The sequence below is a fragment of the Carassius auratus genome, chromosome 13, assembly GCF_003368295.1.
Source record: "Carassius auratus strain Wakin chromosome 13, ASM336829v1, whole genome shotgun sequence".
NCBI lineage: Eukaryota > Metazoa > Chordata > Actinopteri > Cypriniformes > Cyprinidae > Carassius > Carassius auratus.
In genome coordinates, this window is record NC_039255.1 from 24,810,585 (window position 1) to 24,826,118 (window position 15,534).

At 41.0% G+C, this 15,534-nt stretch overlaps 1 protein-coding gene across 1 annotated transcript; it reads left to right on the top strand.

Moving 5' to 3' along the window:
- The first annotated feature begins 7,289 nt into the window (after positions 1 to 7,289).
- On the top strand, positions 7,290 to 14,732 carry LOC113113085 (tumor necrosis factor alpha-induced protein 3-like). Its single transcript, XM_026279248.1, has 9 exons — positions 7,290 to 7,545; positions 8,336 to 8,672; positions 10,640 to 10,830; positions 10,986 to 11,127; positions 11,235 to 11,405; positions 11,495 to 11,675; positions 11,810 to 12,669; positions 12,808 to 13,007; positions 13,084 to 14,732. Exons 2-9 carry the CDS (start codon positions 8,366 to 8,368, stop codon positions 13,336 to 13,338), a joined length of 2,307 nt encoding a protein of 768 aa, XP_026135033.1. The 5' UTR covers positions 7,290 to 7,545; positions 8,336 to 8,365; the 3' UTR covers positions 13,339 to 14,732.
- The last annotated feature ends 802 nt before the right edge of the window (positions 14,733 to 15,534 follow it).

A 15,534-nucleotide genomic window follows, 5' to 3' on the forward strand; every position in this document is an offset into this window, starting at 1 on the left:
CAATAAAAATCCTGGCGCCGCTACTGGACTGGCGTGAATGGTAGGTGAGGAAGTGCTGGCATGGTCGACAGAAGTGCTCGCTAGTGTTGTGAATGCAGGTGTAGCCGTGGGTGTTCTTCGGAGTGCATCAACCAGATCTTGAAAAGGGTCCGTGAAGCTCATGTTTGTGCCTGGCGGTGATGGTCCAGTCATCTGTTACGGATCACTCGTGAGGCTGAGGAGTAACAGATAGAATAGTTTATTAAAACTATTCTACTACAGGAGCAGGAGCAGGTAGTGAAGGATGAGTGAGAGGATGGATCCATGCAGGCTGGGTGAAGACGTCCAGGGATGAAGGTGAACCACACACACACACACACACACTGGGGATCTGGATCTTCGGAGAATCGCTGGGGAGAGGTAAGTAGATGAGGAGTTAGTCCTTAGAGTTAGCATTCAGGTAAGACCTTGTCGCGAACGTGACCGGACAATGACTGAGTGCTGAAGTGATTGGGTGGTGATGAGGATCAGGTGGATGTGATCGGTATTGCGGTGAGGGCGTGCGTAGTGATTGAGTGGAGGTGGAACCTGGCGTGTTTGTAACAGTAATAATTTGTATTTGATTTTGTTCTATGTCTTATTGGATTCTCAAATAATAGCTACCCAAAAAAAAATTAAATTCATGATAGATCTGATTGCCTGAACATAGGAGATTTCTTTAAACAATTAGAACTCATTTAAAACAGAATAAAAGTTCAGTCATAATGTTAACCATTTTCCCTAGCAGCAAATTACTGAAGCTCGTTAGTTTCTTCTGTAACTCTAGAGGAGACACATTTGAGATTACAGGTGTCTTTCCTGAAGGAATGATTTGTAATAGATTTATTTTCATCAGCATTTCTGAATATATTCAGTTTTATATCAAATGTTAGTATTATTATATTATTATTATTATTATTATTATAGTATTATTTACATAATACTATTTTTTTTTGAAAGAGTTTTTGTTATTTTGTGCTTTTGTTTCATTTTTATTTGTTGTTATAATTTGTAAGTTTTACTGTTCAGTTTATTTTTATTTCATTTTTAGATGCAGTTCAGTTTTTGTCTTTATTTATATGTATTTATTTACTTGACATATCTTTAACTTGTTAAATTTAGTTGCCAAGTAACTAACTATTTTATTTTATTCCAGCTTGCTTTCAGTGAACAAAAGAGAATATCTTAAGTCTTAGTTCACGTTAATAACCCTGACATCGACCTGTACTGATGCACTTTAATCAGACAAACAGAGCAAGACTTCTGTCCGTGTGATGCTGGAGAGCAGTGGACCGGGCAGAGCTCCTGCGGTCAGGAGCTGTGAGAGACGCTCCATCACAGACAGAGCGACAGCAGAAGTGTGGCCCTCGCTTCACTCCTGAGCTCCTGAGCTCTGCTAGTGACTGCTGATGGTTTGAGCTGCTCTCTGTTCAGGTCGTGAGATGCGCTGATGAATGAAGCTAAGATTTTATTGTTTTTTTCTTTTATTTTTCCTTTTTTACCTCACAAAGCCAAGCATGAAAATGATCACAACATTATGAAATATTTTATTTTGCATTTACTATATTGAGGTTTTGGAACACATCTAAATAGAGTAAAAAAAGAAGATTTTATTAATACTTGAAAACTTACATTTAAGCAGAAAAAAAAAAAAAAATATATATATATATATATATATATATATATATATATATATATATATATATATATATATATATATATATATATATATATCTTGATGTACTAAAATGTATTTAAAAATTGTAATTCTTTAAAAATTATCAAATTAATAAAACTAACCCTTTAAAATAAGGTTCATTAGTTAAACATTAGTTAACTACTTTAGTTAGTGTGAACTTAGCTCTACAGCATTTATTAATTGTGTTAATTTCAACATTTATTAAAGCATTATTAAAGTCAAATATTATGCTTGTTAATGCACAGTGAATTAGCATGAGCTAACAATGAACAGCTGTATTTCATTATCAAAGATTAATAAATACTGTAGTAAATGTATTGTTTATTGTTTATTCATGTTAATTAATACATTAACTAACATTAACTAATGGAACCTTGTTGTAAAGTGCTACCAATAAAACTCTAACTAAAATAAAAATGACAACAAACCAGAAACTAATTCAAAACATTAATTAAACAATAATAGCTCAGTGACATTAAGATTGTGCTGGCTTGGGGAATGGAGTCATTTCTAAAAGTTGTGGAACTTAATTTGATTGTGTTCTTGTCTTGCATCAATCCAGATGATGTCACTTCATGGATGTCAGAATTTTAAGCATTGTTATATAATTTATCATGAAGGAAAATTGTGTGGTAAAAAAAATAAAAATAAAAATAAAAATGTTTGACACCGCTAAATATAACAGCAAACATAACTGCCCGTTCTTTTTCTACATTTCTATCTATCTGTCTATACTTTCAGTTTATTTGTTTAATTATTTACTTATTATATAATGTTATTAAATAAATAACATTTAAACAAACAAACAAACAAACATACTTCATTAAAAAATGAAATGAGCAGATAACAGGCCCCCTTTATTTAACATGGAATTCTGGTGGAATTATCTTTTTATTATAATTATCATAATTATTATTATTACTACTACTATTTATCATGATTTGAAATGAGTAACAGACAAAACTCTCTCTTTCTCTCTCTCTCTTTCTCTCTCTCTCTCTCTATATATATATATATATATTGAAGGCAGAAGGCAGTGGTGTATTTCTGTACCTGGGATCCAGTCTTGGTTGACCGAGTGCGAGTGAAAAGCATCACACACACACACACTCCCCGAGCACACAGATCCCGCTGGGCACAAGCGCCAGTCTCCCTCGGCGCGGGGCTCTTTGTCACGCAGCCGTGGCCCCTGGCCTTGGGAACATCTCTGGGCCTGGCTCTCTTTGTGTCCCGCAGACAGAGATGAAACTGAGAAGTGCTTGTCTGAGGCAGCCAACCTTCAACCCCCTGAGATGTTAAGCACAACTGCATCATGGGACATCTACTAAGGTCCGTGGCCCACAGCGGCTGCTTGAACCAGAATGATCATGAACCTCTGCCTTCTTTAAGAGCAATAGAGAGGAAGCAATCTCCCTTTGACCAAAGATGAGCTAAATCATGCAGTGGTCAAGCAAATACACGCACAAGTGAGTGAATCTCACGAAAACAGGTCACATCAGACCCCAGAGATAAAAGAAAAAGAACTCTATTCTGTGTAAAGATAATGAAGCCTGTTTAACTGACGATGATTTTGAGAATATATTGAGAATAATGAGAATAACAAAAAACAATAAAATTAAAAATTTAAGTCTTAGAACAGGCTCGATTTTTTTTTATGACAAAACAAAATATTATTATTATTATTATTTCAAACTGATCCTGTTAAAATTCATGTTTATGATCAAATATGATAAAATAACTAATTTATAATTACAATTCTAATTAATAATTGATGGTCAACTTATGTTTTTATTTCTTTCGTTCTTTCTTAGTTTTGTTCTTTGAATATAATGAGCACTTCGGAGCAGAAAATAAAGAAAATTAAAGACTATCAAACAAACTGAACAAGTCTGGAGAGTGAATTAGGTGTGCGAGCTTGGTTTTAGTCAAGAAACGAGACACAATGAGCCTTTGCTGCCCTCCAGTGTTTCAGTCGAGAGCTACACAAGCCATTCACACACATCTTAATAACAGGAACAGTTACAGGAAAATCTGCAATGGTGGTTCACAAATCTACACGTGACCCTGAACCACAAAATCATCTTTAAAGTTGTCAAAATGAATTCTTAGCAAATCATATTACTAATCAAAATATTTGCTTTATTTATTTACAGTAGAAAATTTACAAAATCTCTTCATGGAACATGATCTTTACTTAATATTATAATGATTTTTGGCTTAAAGTATATAATTCTGACCTACACAAATAAAAATGTACAAATCTAAAAATATTCCCCAGAGACTTCAGACTGGTTTTGTGCTCCAGGGACACATACTTATATACAGATGAAAGTAAATGAAAGTGGCCATACACAATGCAGAAAAACAAATCACTAGAGAGAAAATATCACACAGAAACAGCAAGCACTGAATTAAACTATATATATAAACTGTTGGTTATTCATGCATTCATTAATTCAGTGTGATACATGAAATGTCGAATATAAGAAGACAAGAAGTAGGTTATTTTAATAATAAAAAAAATGTTTAAAATGATATATTGTCATTACATATATATATATATATATATATATATATATATATATATATATATATATATATATATATATATATATATATATATATATATACACACACACACACACACACACACTATATATATATATATATATATATTTATTTTTAATATGTACAAATTTTTGTATTACAATTTTTACACATTACTAGCGCTTACACATTACTTACGCTTACATTACATTTTTTGCCATAAACAGTCTTTTCGAGGTCCGTTGTAAGACGCGTCGCATCCCCGGACTAGAACCCATCCTGTAGCTGTAATGCCTCTGTGACGCAGGCAGGGGGCGCTCTATCACTGATAGACGTGTAGGGAGGTCAAAGAGCCTCTAGATGGCGCCTGAGATCTTCTCCACAATCTGAAACACACGTCAAAACATCTAGAATATAATATGCAGCTCATATTCAGGCATAACATAATGTGAGTTTGGTCTCTTGTGTGTTACTAAACCTTACAATGATCTATGTGAATATCCTACATATAAATGTAGAACGTTTTTTTTTTTTTTTGTCTCAGAATGATCCTGCGATGAGGTCTGATGTTATGAATAGGCTATACTTGATATGGATGACGCCATCATTACATCACTTTTCAGTGATGCAATGATGACATGTCAAAAAGGAAATCTTCAGTGGCACAGATGGAAAAATACAGCTTTCCTAAAAGAAAAATCCCTCTGTGTTCAAGTCATTTGTGTAAAATCTAAGAAACCCACTTCTGTGTAAAGTCAAAGCAACATAATATTCTAAAACTTCAATGATTTTGTCCCGGTGAGTTTCCCAGTGCTCTGCTGAAGTATTGCACAAATACAAACACCTCACAACAGCACACTGCTGTAGTCTTGATGATTTCTGCATATGAAATATATGGACGAGGTATGGCATTGTGTTCTTCTGTTTTCTCGAGCAGTGAATAACCTCTGTGGGAGTTTCCGTTGACAGACTAAACCAGTTCAGATTAGATTAAAGATTGGGGAAAACAACTGGGACAGGAAGAGATAGATCACCGCAAACTTCTGTGTGTCACATCAGGCTGTGGCTGTGGGGCAATCAAGACAGTTGTGGAAAACTGAACATTTTTACACACTGATTCTGATTGTGATTGCTGGCTTTGTGCTCTCCAGTGCCACGCAGGAATACAACAGATGTTCTGATGCTCAAACGGGAGAGTTTTAGTTTGTCCAAGATAGTGAAGATAATAATAATAAATAATGAACAGACTACTTTGAAAAAAGAAGAAAAAAATCTTAAATAGTGAAGAAATACATATACAAATATTTAATGAAAAGAGGGGAAATCATAAAGTACTCTTATATTATACTCATGTATATATTATTTGTATTAATAATAAAAAAAAATTAATGAATACATGTATAGCATCTGACAACCTGAACTAACACAGGCATGTCATCAATCAAAATGAAATGTTTTAAAAAATAATTTAAAGATACATTTATGAGTGTCTATTTTTTTAAGCGTAATTACAATCTCTAGACCATTAAGTACATCAAAAGTTTTCTCATTGGGTCACAGCAGTTTACACAGATGTATCTTTAGCTCCCTTTAATGCCGGCTTGAAGCAGATATTGTGAATGACTTCTCTTCCCTGTTGAAATATGTATATCTGAGTGAAAAGCTCCTTGGATGAGGAAAAATAAATGTAGGATGAGACTTGTTTTTGTCGGTTGGATTTTTGGCATCTGCTGATTGCTGTTGTTTCATGAGAGGGACAGGTTTCTGGAGGAGGGATTGAAAACTGTCCAGCCACTGGAAAAGTTTATTGCCCCGCCCTCACAGAGATGATAATAATATTGATTCAATTTAATATGATTTAAAATAAATCAGGGTTTGGTGTTTGTGCACAACCTGTGAGTTCTGCTTGGTGCCAATGTCCAGAAAACACTTCAAAAGTTCTTTAAAACTATGTAAAATATATCAAAATGTATTTCTAAATGTGTTTATGTTCGAAACACTTTATGGCTGAAATATAATCTGTTGTGGCCTATAGTTGATATGGACACTATAGAGTGTAATGCTTTAATTAAACTAATATAAATCTGCCATACAATAGACACCGGCACAATGAATTCAGGGCATGTCAAAGGACAGAAAAGTATCGAAAAAAAAGTAGGTCAGTGCTAGTTTAGCATAATGTAAAAACGTCTGCTCAGGTTAATAATGAAAGCTATTTTCCAGCGTTACCTAGAACTTTTGAGTGGAGTGAATGTACAGAATGAGCGACCCTCACAAGAAATGAGATGTTAGTCACTGTTTATTGCACTTCTGCCGATGGGAACTTCTGATCAGCTTCTCTTGAACGCTGAGTTGAATCTTGAGTTGTAAACTTTACTCCCACCACATCATTATCATCAGTCATGTGCTCATACGTATGGGCCATTCCACAAAACCTCTTTCTCATAAAGCGTCGACTTGATGCTGTTGTTTATTAAATGTTAATATGGTAATTAAAAAAAAGAAAAATCCAGTAATTTACTTCTCCTTTTCGCCGTGCTGTATTAGCAAAAACACAAAATGGTAGGCACACTAGGCCTATACCAAGATTTTGTCCAGCAAACAATTTTAAATCATTAAGTTATAAGTAGGCTATTTTAGTTTGACAGTCTACACAGTTATTTCAGCTCAAACTGTCAGCTTTGTTACTATCAGCCCTGTTTCCTTTCTGAACGCAGGGCATTTATTAAAATATATTCATTTAATCACCTTACATTGACTAAGTCAGGTAGGATGGCCCTTATGTAACTCTGCTAGCCTGACTAAGACTGTTGCGTTTCTTGTAATGTACATTCATTCTTTACATATCTGTCAAGTGGAACTAAACCATACACACATGGGTGTAAACTGCACAGGCTGGGACTTCCACTGTTGTGTTTCCACATCTCACCTAACTACCAGAGCTATGGGTGTGGCAAAACAAACGTCGAGCTTTACGTCATCGAGCTAGACGTAAAGTAAGCGTAAGCCAGCGTGCGCCCCCTGGCGGTGAGTCGAGGAGAACGATCATGATGGGTTGTGAAAGTGGAAAGTACCTCATGGAAATCCCCGCTGGCTTTTATGTACTGCTTTCAGTCGGGCGGTCTTAACTAGAGTAAAGACTCCGCCGTGTTTTGACCGCGAGCAGTGAAATCCCGTGGAGCTGTAAGAGAGCCATGGACGATTAAAGTGGACTGAGTGAAGCAGCAGTAGAGCCTGAGCATCTTATGGGCTTTGTTGGTGGATACCGACATATTGAACAGGTAAGAGTTGCGCCCGTTCCCTCGCCTCTCTCATATCGTGTCAGACTGTATACTAAACCGAGCGAGACTGATTTCTCCCGAATTGTGTCGCGGTTAAACGGCGGTTGTTCTTGAACGCCTCGGTTTGACAGCCATTGTTTGCGAAGACGTCACTTATCAGCGATTAGAGACATTAAACGTTCTATTGTTGCCATGGGGACACATCGCTTCCTTTCGAGTGTTACATTGTTGCATTGTCTGGGGCTTCTGTCAAGTCAATTACGTAATTCGAGCGTCAGCAGCTGATGTTATAATCTTTATTATTATTATTATTATTATTAGTTATTTTATCGCATCGCTCTCTATTGTGCCCGTTGTGCTTCGTGTTTAATAAACCGTGTTCGCCGCTCTGTCGCTTCCCGCACGACGACAGCGTTGCGAGCGTTTCGCGAGAGCTATTTAAGGGAACGCTGTCGCTTTGACGTTCAGAATAAGTTGTCCCTTAAGAACCTCGACAGCTCAGACAAAGTCAATGGCATTCTGAAGCCTCCAGGTGTCTGAGGCCGTCTGTTGGCTAATCTGATAGTTTTGGAAATGTCATCGTGGGGGTGGACTAATAAAGATGTTCGCCCTTCACTCGTCTGACCTCAAGAGTCTGGAATACACCATCTACTTTCAGGGGCCATGATCTTTCTTTCAGTTCTTCACCTTTAGGGTGGAGGGAAATGAGGGGAAATTCTTCTCTGTAACACATGGTCGTGGGTTGAGCGCCTCTGACAATGCTGTGTTTGTTTCATGTCTTCTTTCGCAGAACTAGATTGGTTCCCCACTCCAGACTACCATGTCTCAGGGCCAGAACTTCCTGCCCAAGTTCCTGTTTGTGAGTAACCTCCTGAAGGCCGTGAAAATCCGAGAGCGGGTGCCCAACGATGTGGTGAAGCCGTCGTCCAGCGGCGGCCTGATCCATCACCTGCGCAGCATGCACCGCTACACGCTGGAGATGATCCGCATGAGCCAGTTCCCGCAGGCCTTCCGCGAGGTCATCCAGGCCGCCATCCTGGACCGGGCCATGCAGAGCTCGCTGGAGCAGGAGAAGAGGTTGAACTGGTGCCGCGAGGTCAAGAAGCTGGTGCCACTGAGGACCAACGGTAACTATGCCATGATTTGATCAGCTAGAAACTGAAGCGCTGACATTAGAAACACTTGGATTCTTTCTCCTATTATGATCTTTTAAGCCATTTGTATCGATTTATGTCATCGATGCATTATTGGTCTGATAGACTATTTAAAAGCACAATGGCTCGAGAAAATTCTTCTTATGAAAGGCTGATTATTTGGTCATTTTTTGGCTGATGACTGAAGTGATACCTCTCTCACTGTATAAACTAAGCATTCAGTTCATGAAGGCATTATTATGAACGTCTTCATTTAAAAAGCCATATAATTTGACCTCTTAAAAAAAAAGTTTTTCTTCACGACAGATGGGAAAATCCTTCCCCGTCCGTCACCCTGGAGTTCTTCCCTCTTAATTCGACACACAGTTTGATTGAAGGGTAATGCAGGGCTCTTTGTGACTGTGTCCTGCTCGCCCAGGGTCTTGTCTTGTCTTGTCTTCTCTTCTCTTCTCCTCTCTTCACTTCTCTTCTTCTCTTCTCTTCTCTTCTCTGATGAGTAATGCTGCCAGGGAAACTTCTCAGTACTTGCCATTGTTGCTCCATGGCACAGTCACTAGTTACTGTAACTGAACACGGGTAAACTCAGACATTACATTAAGATAGGTCTGAAATACTCTGTTTGTTTGTAAGTGTCAGTATTTCACACATGCCTCGTTCCTGGCAGTGGATAGAGTCTCATTCTTGTATTCTGGTGTTGTTTTTCTGGACACCACAGATTTTTCTTCATAATGAAAGAGGAATTTCCTGTTCTGAATCACATGGGATTATGAAACATCAGACTGGAACATGCCGTTTAAAACAGTAACTGTAACCACTTCCTAAGTGAACAGGATTTGTCTAAATGTGTATACGTTTTGTACATTTAGGCATTTGACAGACACTAATCTAAAGTTTCATAAAACGTAACCTATAGACAAGTTAAATAATTCTTCTGCTCAGGAACATTTGGCCTTTGTGTTGGTAGCAGGCACAGCCCATGTTCTGGACGATCACACAGGTTTAGAGAACAGGAAGTAGATCATATGTTCAGACTTCCCTTAGGGCTGTCGAAGTGGCACGGCGCAGGCATTCCTGCAGATCCCTCCTCTCTGGAAAGTCCAGACGCTTTAGATCATGGCTCTGGTGTCAAGAGGAGACCGAAGTGAAGCCCTTACGGCGCTTAATCACAGAATCACATACTAGGGAAATTCCTCACAGTTGTGCGCAGACTGTTTCACACAAGATTCACATGAACGCACACGCGTTACACAAGATCAGTGTGTTCAAGTTCTCTTTACTGTGACCTACAGAAGTGTACAGACTAGAGTTTAGAGCTAGTTTGTTTTGCTAGCTGTCCACATGTCTTGTTGTTTAATAGAGGAGTGTATTTAATTGCTTGAGCAGAGAACTGTGTTAATATGCACACCGTCAGATGGATGGGGTATCTTTAATCTGTTTTAACACCTCTGTGGAAATCCCCTCAGTGCTTCTATCTCATCCTTTATCTTGTACTTGACAAATATGGCTGAACTAACCTTTAGGTGTAAAAGATATTCCTGTCTAGGTACGCAACAGCAAATCAAAGATCGTAAATGTAGTTTTTCGTTTTCGCACTATTATTTTCTGTCGTCGTTATGCACGTCAGCGGGTTGCCAGGGCTCTCTCTGTTATGACAATTTAGATGAAGTTTAAACAGGAACTGCGAGTTTCACAGCCTTTTTCTGAATGCATTGAATGTCTCCTGCTTCATGAGGTTTTTTTGGTGCACTTCCACTGAATGTGAGCAGAAGGGATCCTTCGGGACGACTCCTGTATAATGGCAGATCTGCATATATTGCTTACTGTATATGTTTGCTCATGTTTCAGAAGCTAAGTGAGCCCATTTGTTAGAACATGCAGATTCCCAGCTCTTCACTTCCACTGTCCCGAGCTTTGATCTGTGTTTGTGTGCCTTCCTCTAGGTGATGGGAACTGCCTGCTCCACGCGGCGTCTCAGTACCTGCTGGGGGTCCAGGACACAGACCTGGTGCTGCGAAAGGCTCTTTACGCAGTGCTGAAGGAGACCGACACTAGTAACTTCAGAGTGCGCTTTCAGACCGAGCTGCTGCACTCTCAGGAGTTCACTCAGACCGGCCTGCGATACAGCACTCTGGTGAGCACTTCCCCTTCACCGTCAACATGTCAAATGGGCATTTCTGTGGCAGAAACTAGTCAGATAAAGCCAGCAATCAAACACATTCAGCTTTGGAGATTTCAGAATGACGAGGGTAGGGCTCGTAAATATCTGTAATGTTTCCTGTTTCTCAGAACTGGGAGGAGGAATGGGTGAAGATTGTAGAAATGGCTTCTCCGGTGTCCAGCAGTAACGGCCTACAGTTTGACTCACTAGAGGATATTCACATCTTTGTGCTTTCAAATATTCTCCGGAGACCAATTATTGTTATTGCAGGTTAGTAAGCTTAAACAACCATTTAATTTCAACAGAATTACTCAAAAACTTGTCCGTTGGAGCACTGACTGATTTGGTGCATGATCAATGTTTTTATTTCTTAACAGACCAAGTACTCCGAAGTATGAAGTCCGGTTCCTCCTTTTCACCCCTCAATGTCGGGGGCATATACCTGCCTCTGCACTGGCCTCCAGGAGAATGCTACAAGTATCCCATAGTGCTTGGATACGACTCTCAGCACTTTGCACCTCTGATCACGATCAAAGACAGCGGCCCAGGTATGCCTCCAGACACTGTGCTACTCCTAAACGTGCTCTCTCTACTTGGCCAAGTGCATTTGAATATGTGATGTTTGTGACCCTTTCAGAGATCCGTGGTGTGCCACTGATAAACCCAGGACGGGGTGGGTTTGAAGATCTCCGAGTGCACTTTCTGACAGAAAAGGAGCAGCAACAGAAGGAGAAGTTGCTGAAAGACTACCTAATGCTCATCGAGATCCCTGTCATTGGCCTGGGCTACGATCCCACACAGATCATCACCGCAGCCAGGTATGAGCCAGCTCCAGCCTACGTGGCCTGGTCCAAGAAACACAGGCTGCTTCAGTGCAGTCCTGATGGAATTGGTGTACTGTGTACTTGTGTTAACCACAAGTGCCTAAAAAGTTGTTCCTTTTCTCCGACAGACTGGATGAAGGCAACCTACCTGAGGACATGAACCTGATGGAGGACTATCTACAGCTGGTCAACCATGAATATAAGCGCTGGCAGGAGGATAAGGACTCTTTAAGGGCCCCCCAATCCCAGCGTCCCCCTCCCTTCTCAGTGTCCCAGCTCTCTCTGATTGAGATCCGCTGTGCCACCCCCCGCTGTACCTTCTACGTCTCGGTGGACACTCAACCCCACTGTCACGAGTGCTTCGAAAAGCGGCAGGCGGGTCGTAAGCCAGAGGCCATTTCCACCACAAATCAAACCTCGTCCTCGGACCCCGAGAGCCGAGGGAGGCTGGAGCGCCCCGTCCTGCCCAGCCCACGCTCTGCGCCCCCTACGGCCCCCAGTCTAAGCCTTTACAGTGAGACTCATGCCATGAAGTGCAAGACGCCCGGATGCTTGTTCACGCTCAGCGTGGAGCATGATGGGTTGTGTGAACGCTGCTTCACGGCGAGGCAAAACCGAACGGCTGCTAATGGTCCACCGCAGCACGGCTGGTGGGCGACAGGCAGCCGGGAGCGAGAGCAGGAGAGAGAGCGAGAAAGGGACACCGAGAGGTGCGTTATGTGCCGACAGGAGGTCTTTAGGATATTCAATGGTCTTTGCCCACCCTGCATGCAGAGGACTGCTGTGTCCGAGAGGGGGGACCCCCATCAGCAGGAGCCCAGGACCGAGGCTTCATTATGGGCTCTGCACAGGGAGACCGAGCGCACGGGACACCCCTGGCAGACGCCCGCGGCCCGGCAGTGTAAACGCTCCGGCTGCCAGTTCTTTGGGACGCCAGAGAAGCTGGGATTCTGCACTATATGTTATGTAGACTACCAGACCAATCACCGTAAGTGCAGCTCTTCTTCACTCACTTCTTCATTTCAAATGCAATCTCATGACAATGTCTCCACCCCGAGTCATAGACAAGTCCAACCAGAAGAGCAAGTGTGTGATGTATAATATTTGGCTGTTTTTGTTGGTACAGTGGCCACCCCTGCTCTTGTCCAGCCCAGACACACGTCCGAGGCGGGCTTCCAGAACTGTCCGCGGTGCCGGGGTCAGGGCTGCGGCGCCGAGGGAAAGGCCATGCTCGAGGGTTACTGCAACAAGTGCTTCGTGAAGGAACAGAGTGCCAGACTCAACCAAGCAGCGAGCAGGGGCTCTCACTCGCCGCCTCCCGTCACGGTAAGTGTCCTAACCTGGTTGCTGTGGGGCTGGTGTGGCTCTTCTGAAGCACTGACGAACTCTTGTTTGTGTGCAGCGGCCCTCGAAGGCTCGTCCTCCTCCGATGCTGTCCCAGACACCGTGTCGGCGCAGCGGCTGTAAGAACCTGTCCCCCGGCTGCACGGACCTCTGCCCGGACTGCGTCAGCCGCGGCCAGCGAGAGGGTCGACGAGCACAGGCGCCCAAAGAGAAGAGCAAACAGCGCTGCAAGACGCAGGGCTGCGACCACTACGCCAACCAAGACAAACAGGGCTACTGTAACGAATGTGACCACTTCAAGCAGATTTACTGAGGCTGACCCAACGGTTCAGAAGAGCCCAGTTGATCGTGCTGGCGAACTCTCTTACACAGAACACTGTTTGCCCAGAGTCCTCCACCGATATTGGGCAGGGCCTACAGAGCCCGGTGGTGCTGTAGAATTGATTACCTCTCAAATGAAGTTGTGCTCATTTGTGTCATGTGTATAGGACCGTCGTGAGAAACTAATGCTACACGATGACGTCTAGTCACACGGCTGTTTGTGTCGGACAGGGTAACTAATCGCAAACGATCATTGGCGTAATTGAGGAGGGCAACACGATTAGAAACAAATTTGACCAAAGTTAATAAACCGAAAGATATGTCTAAGCAAGTGTACTTCGCCACTGTGGACTGCAGAAAGCCTGAGAAGTGCAGGGTATGCAGAGACCGCCGGAGGATTTTCCTTCATCAAATGTAGGTTAAGTGCCAATGAGAGCTGGGATCTCATTCCTGCTGCACCATCTGATGTCTGCGAGCAGCACGCGTCTGTTGCCTTCCAGAACGATTTTGTTTACCATTTTCACACGTCCTTCTTGCTCTTGAAACTGTTTTTCACTATCGCTTGCCTTTGCTAAACTTCACATGACTTGGTCTGTTCTGTTGAACGGATGAGAAAAATTCCTTAAGTGCAATGAAAACCGGATACTTGACACCTCCCTGATGTCTGGAGCAGATAAAATAAATAAATAAATAAAACCGCGTCAGTTTTTGAGATGACTGAAATCAGGCGGAAACGAATCAGTCCGAATGTAAACACACCGCCACCCCGTTCGCCCGGTCTTTCGGTTGCACTACTCTCCTTTAAACACACAATGCCTCAGTCTATTCTTTGCATATGATTAGTATGCACAAACTGACATTCACTATTTGAATATTTCTGCGATATCTGCACAGACGCAACGAGAAGAGATCGCGTTCGCTCCTGTGGCATCATTTATAAAGAACTAACCTGTCTGTGTTAAACATTCCCATCCTCAGAGTCCAATATTGTGCGTTTAGCTCCGTCTACCTGAGATTCATGTGGGAAATGATACACACGAGAGAGATCTGCAGTCGAGTTATGACTTCACGAGTGTCTACTCGTCTACTACTGGATCTGTTCAGTCAGTTCAGATCATCACACACTTGCACAATCCTAAATAAGCTGCTCTGGGATGAGGAACGGTACTTCTGATGTACAGTACAGTCACATTCCAGCTATAGACCGAGAGGAACATAGATGACAAGATGGACATTTTGTGCAACCTTTCATTGGAGTATCGTATGAAAAGCCTTGTTTTTTGTTGTTGTTTTTTTGTATTTATTCACAGCAAATATTAACTGTAATGTGTTTCAAGAATTATTTATATGTGTTCCAGGAATAAATTATTTTTTAATAGAAAAACATGATCGCCTGTCGTGTGTCTGTTTAACTTTATTTGCTTTATTGTAGCTGGAAATGCATGTTTTAACAAGAAACACTTTAAAAATGGTACTTTCAGGTAGTAATACGTGACATTCTGGTGTCGGTAACAACACAGTGGCTGTTAGTTACAGTGTTGGGGAAAGATAATCTTAAAAGTAATGCATTACAATATTGTGTTACTTCCTAAAAAGTAAATCATTATGTTACTTAGTTAATTTTTATTGAAAGTAATGTTAACTCCAGCATTACTCTTTAAATATGAACAAGGCTTGATTGTTTTTAATATAAGAAGTTTGATTTACAGCAAATGTAAAAGCCCTTTCACACCAAAAAAGTGTAATGAATAAACCTCAGGCTGAAGGAGAAGTACATTCATGTCTGTACTGTAAAACAGAAGAAGATTCAGCACTCTTCAGAAATAATACTCAAAAACAAACCGTGAAGCACAGCTGTTAGTTTATCTAAAGTGTTTTTTGTTTATTAGTACGGTTGAACTGGATCATCAAAGGTCAGCAGCAAAGACACTTAATAAAATGGGATTAGATACATTTGTGTTTTTAAGAGATTTAATTATTGCAGGTTTGTGTCATAATCTGAGTTTGCATTTTACTGTTGTAATTCGTTTTGTTGTTTTTTTCATGATGAATACTAGATCAGTTTGTGTGTGTGTGGGTGAATGGGATGAATTAATACACATTCACTTTTGTTTCTAGAACTACATCATGTTCCCATCACACACAGCGCCTGATTTCTCCCAATCTTATCAGTCAATAGATGGGCAAA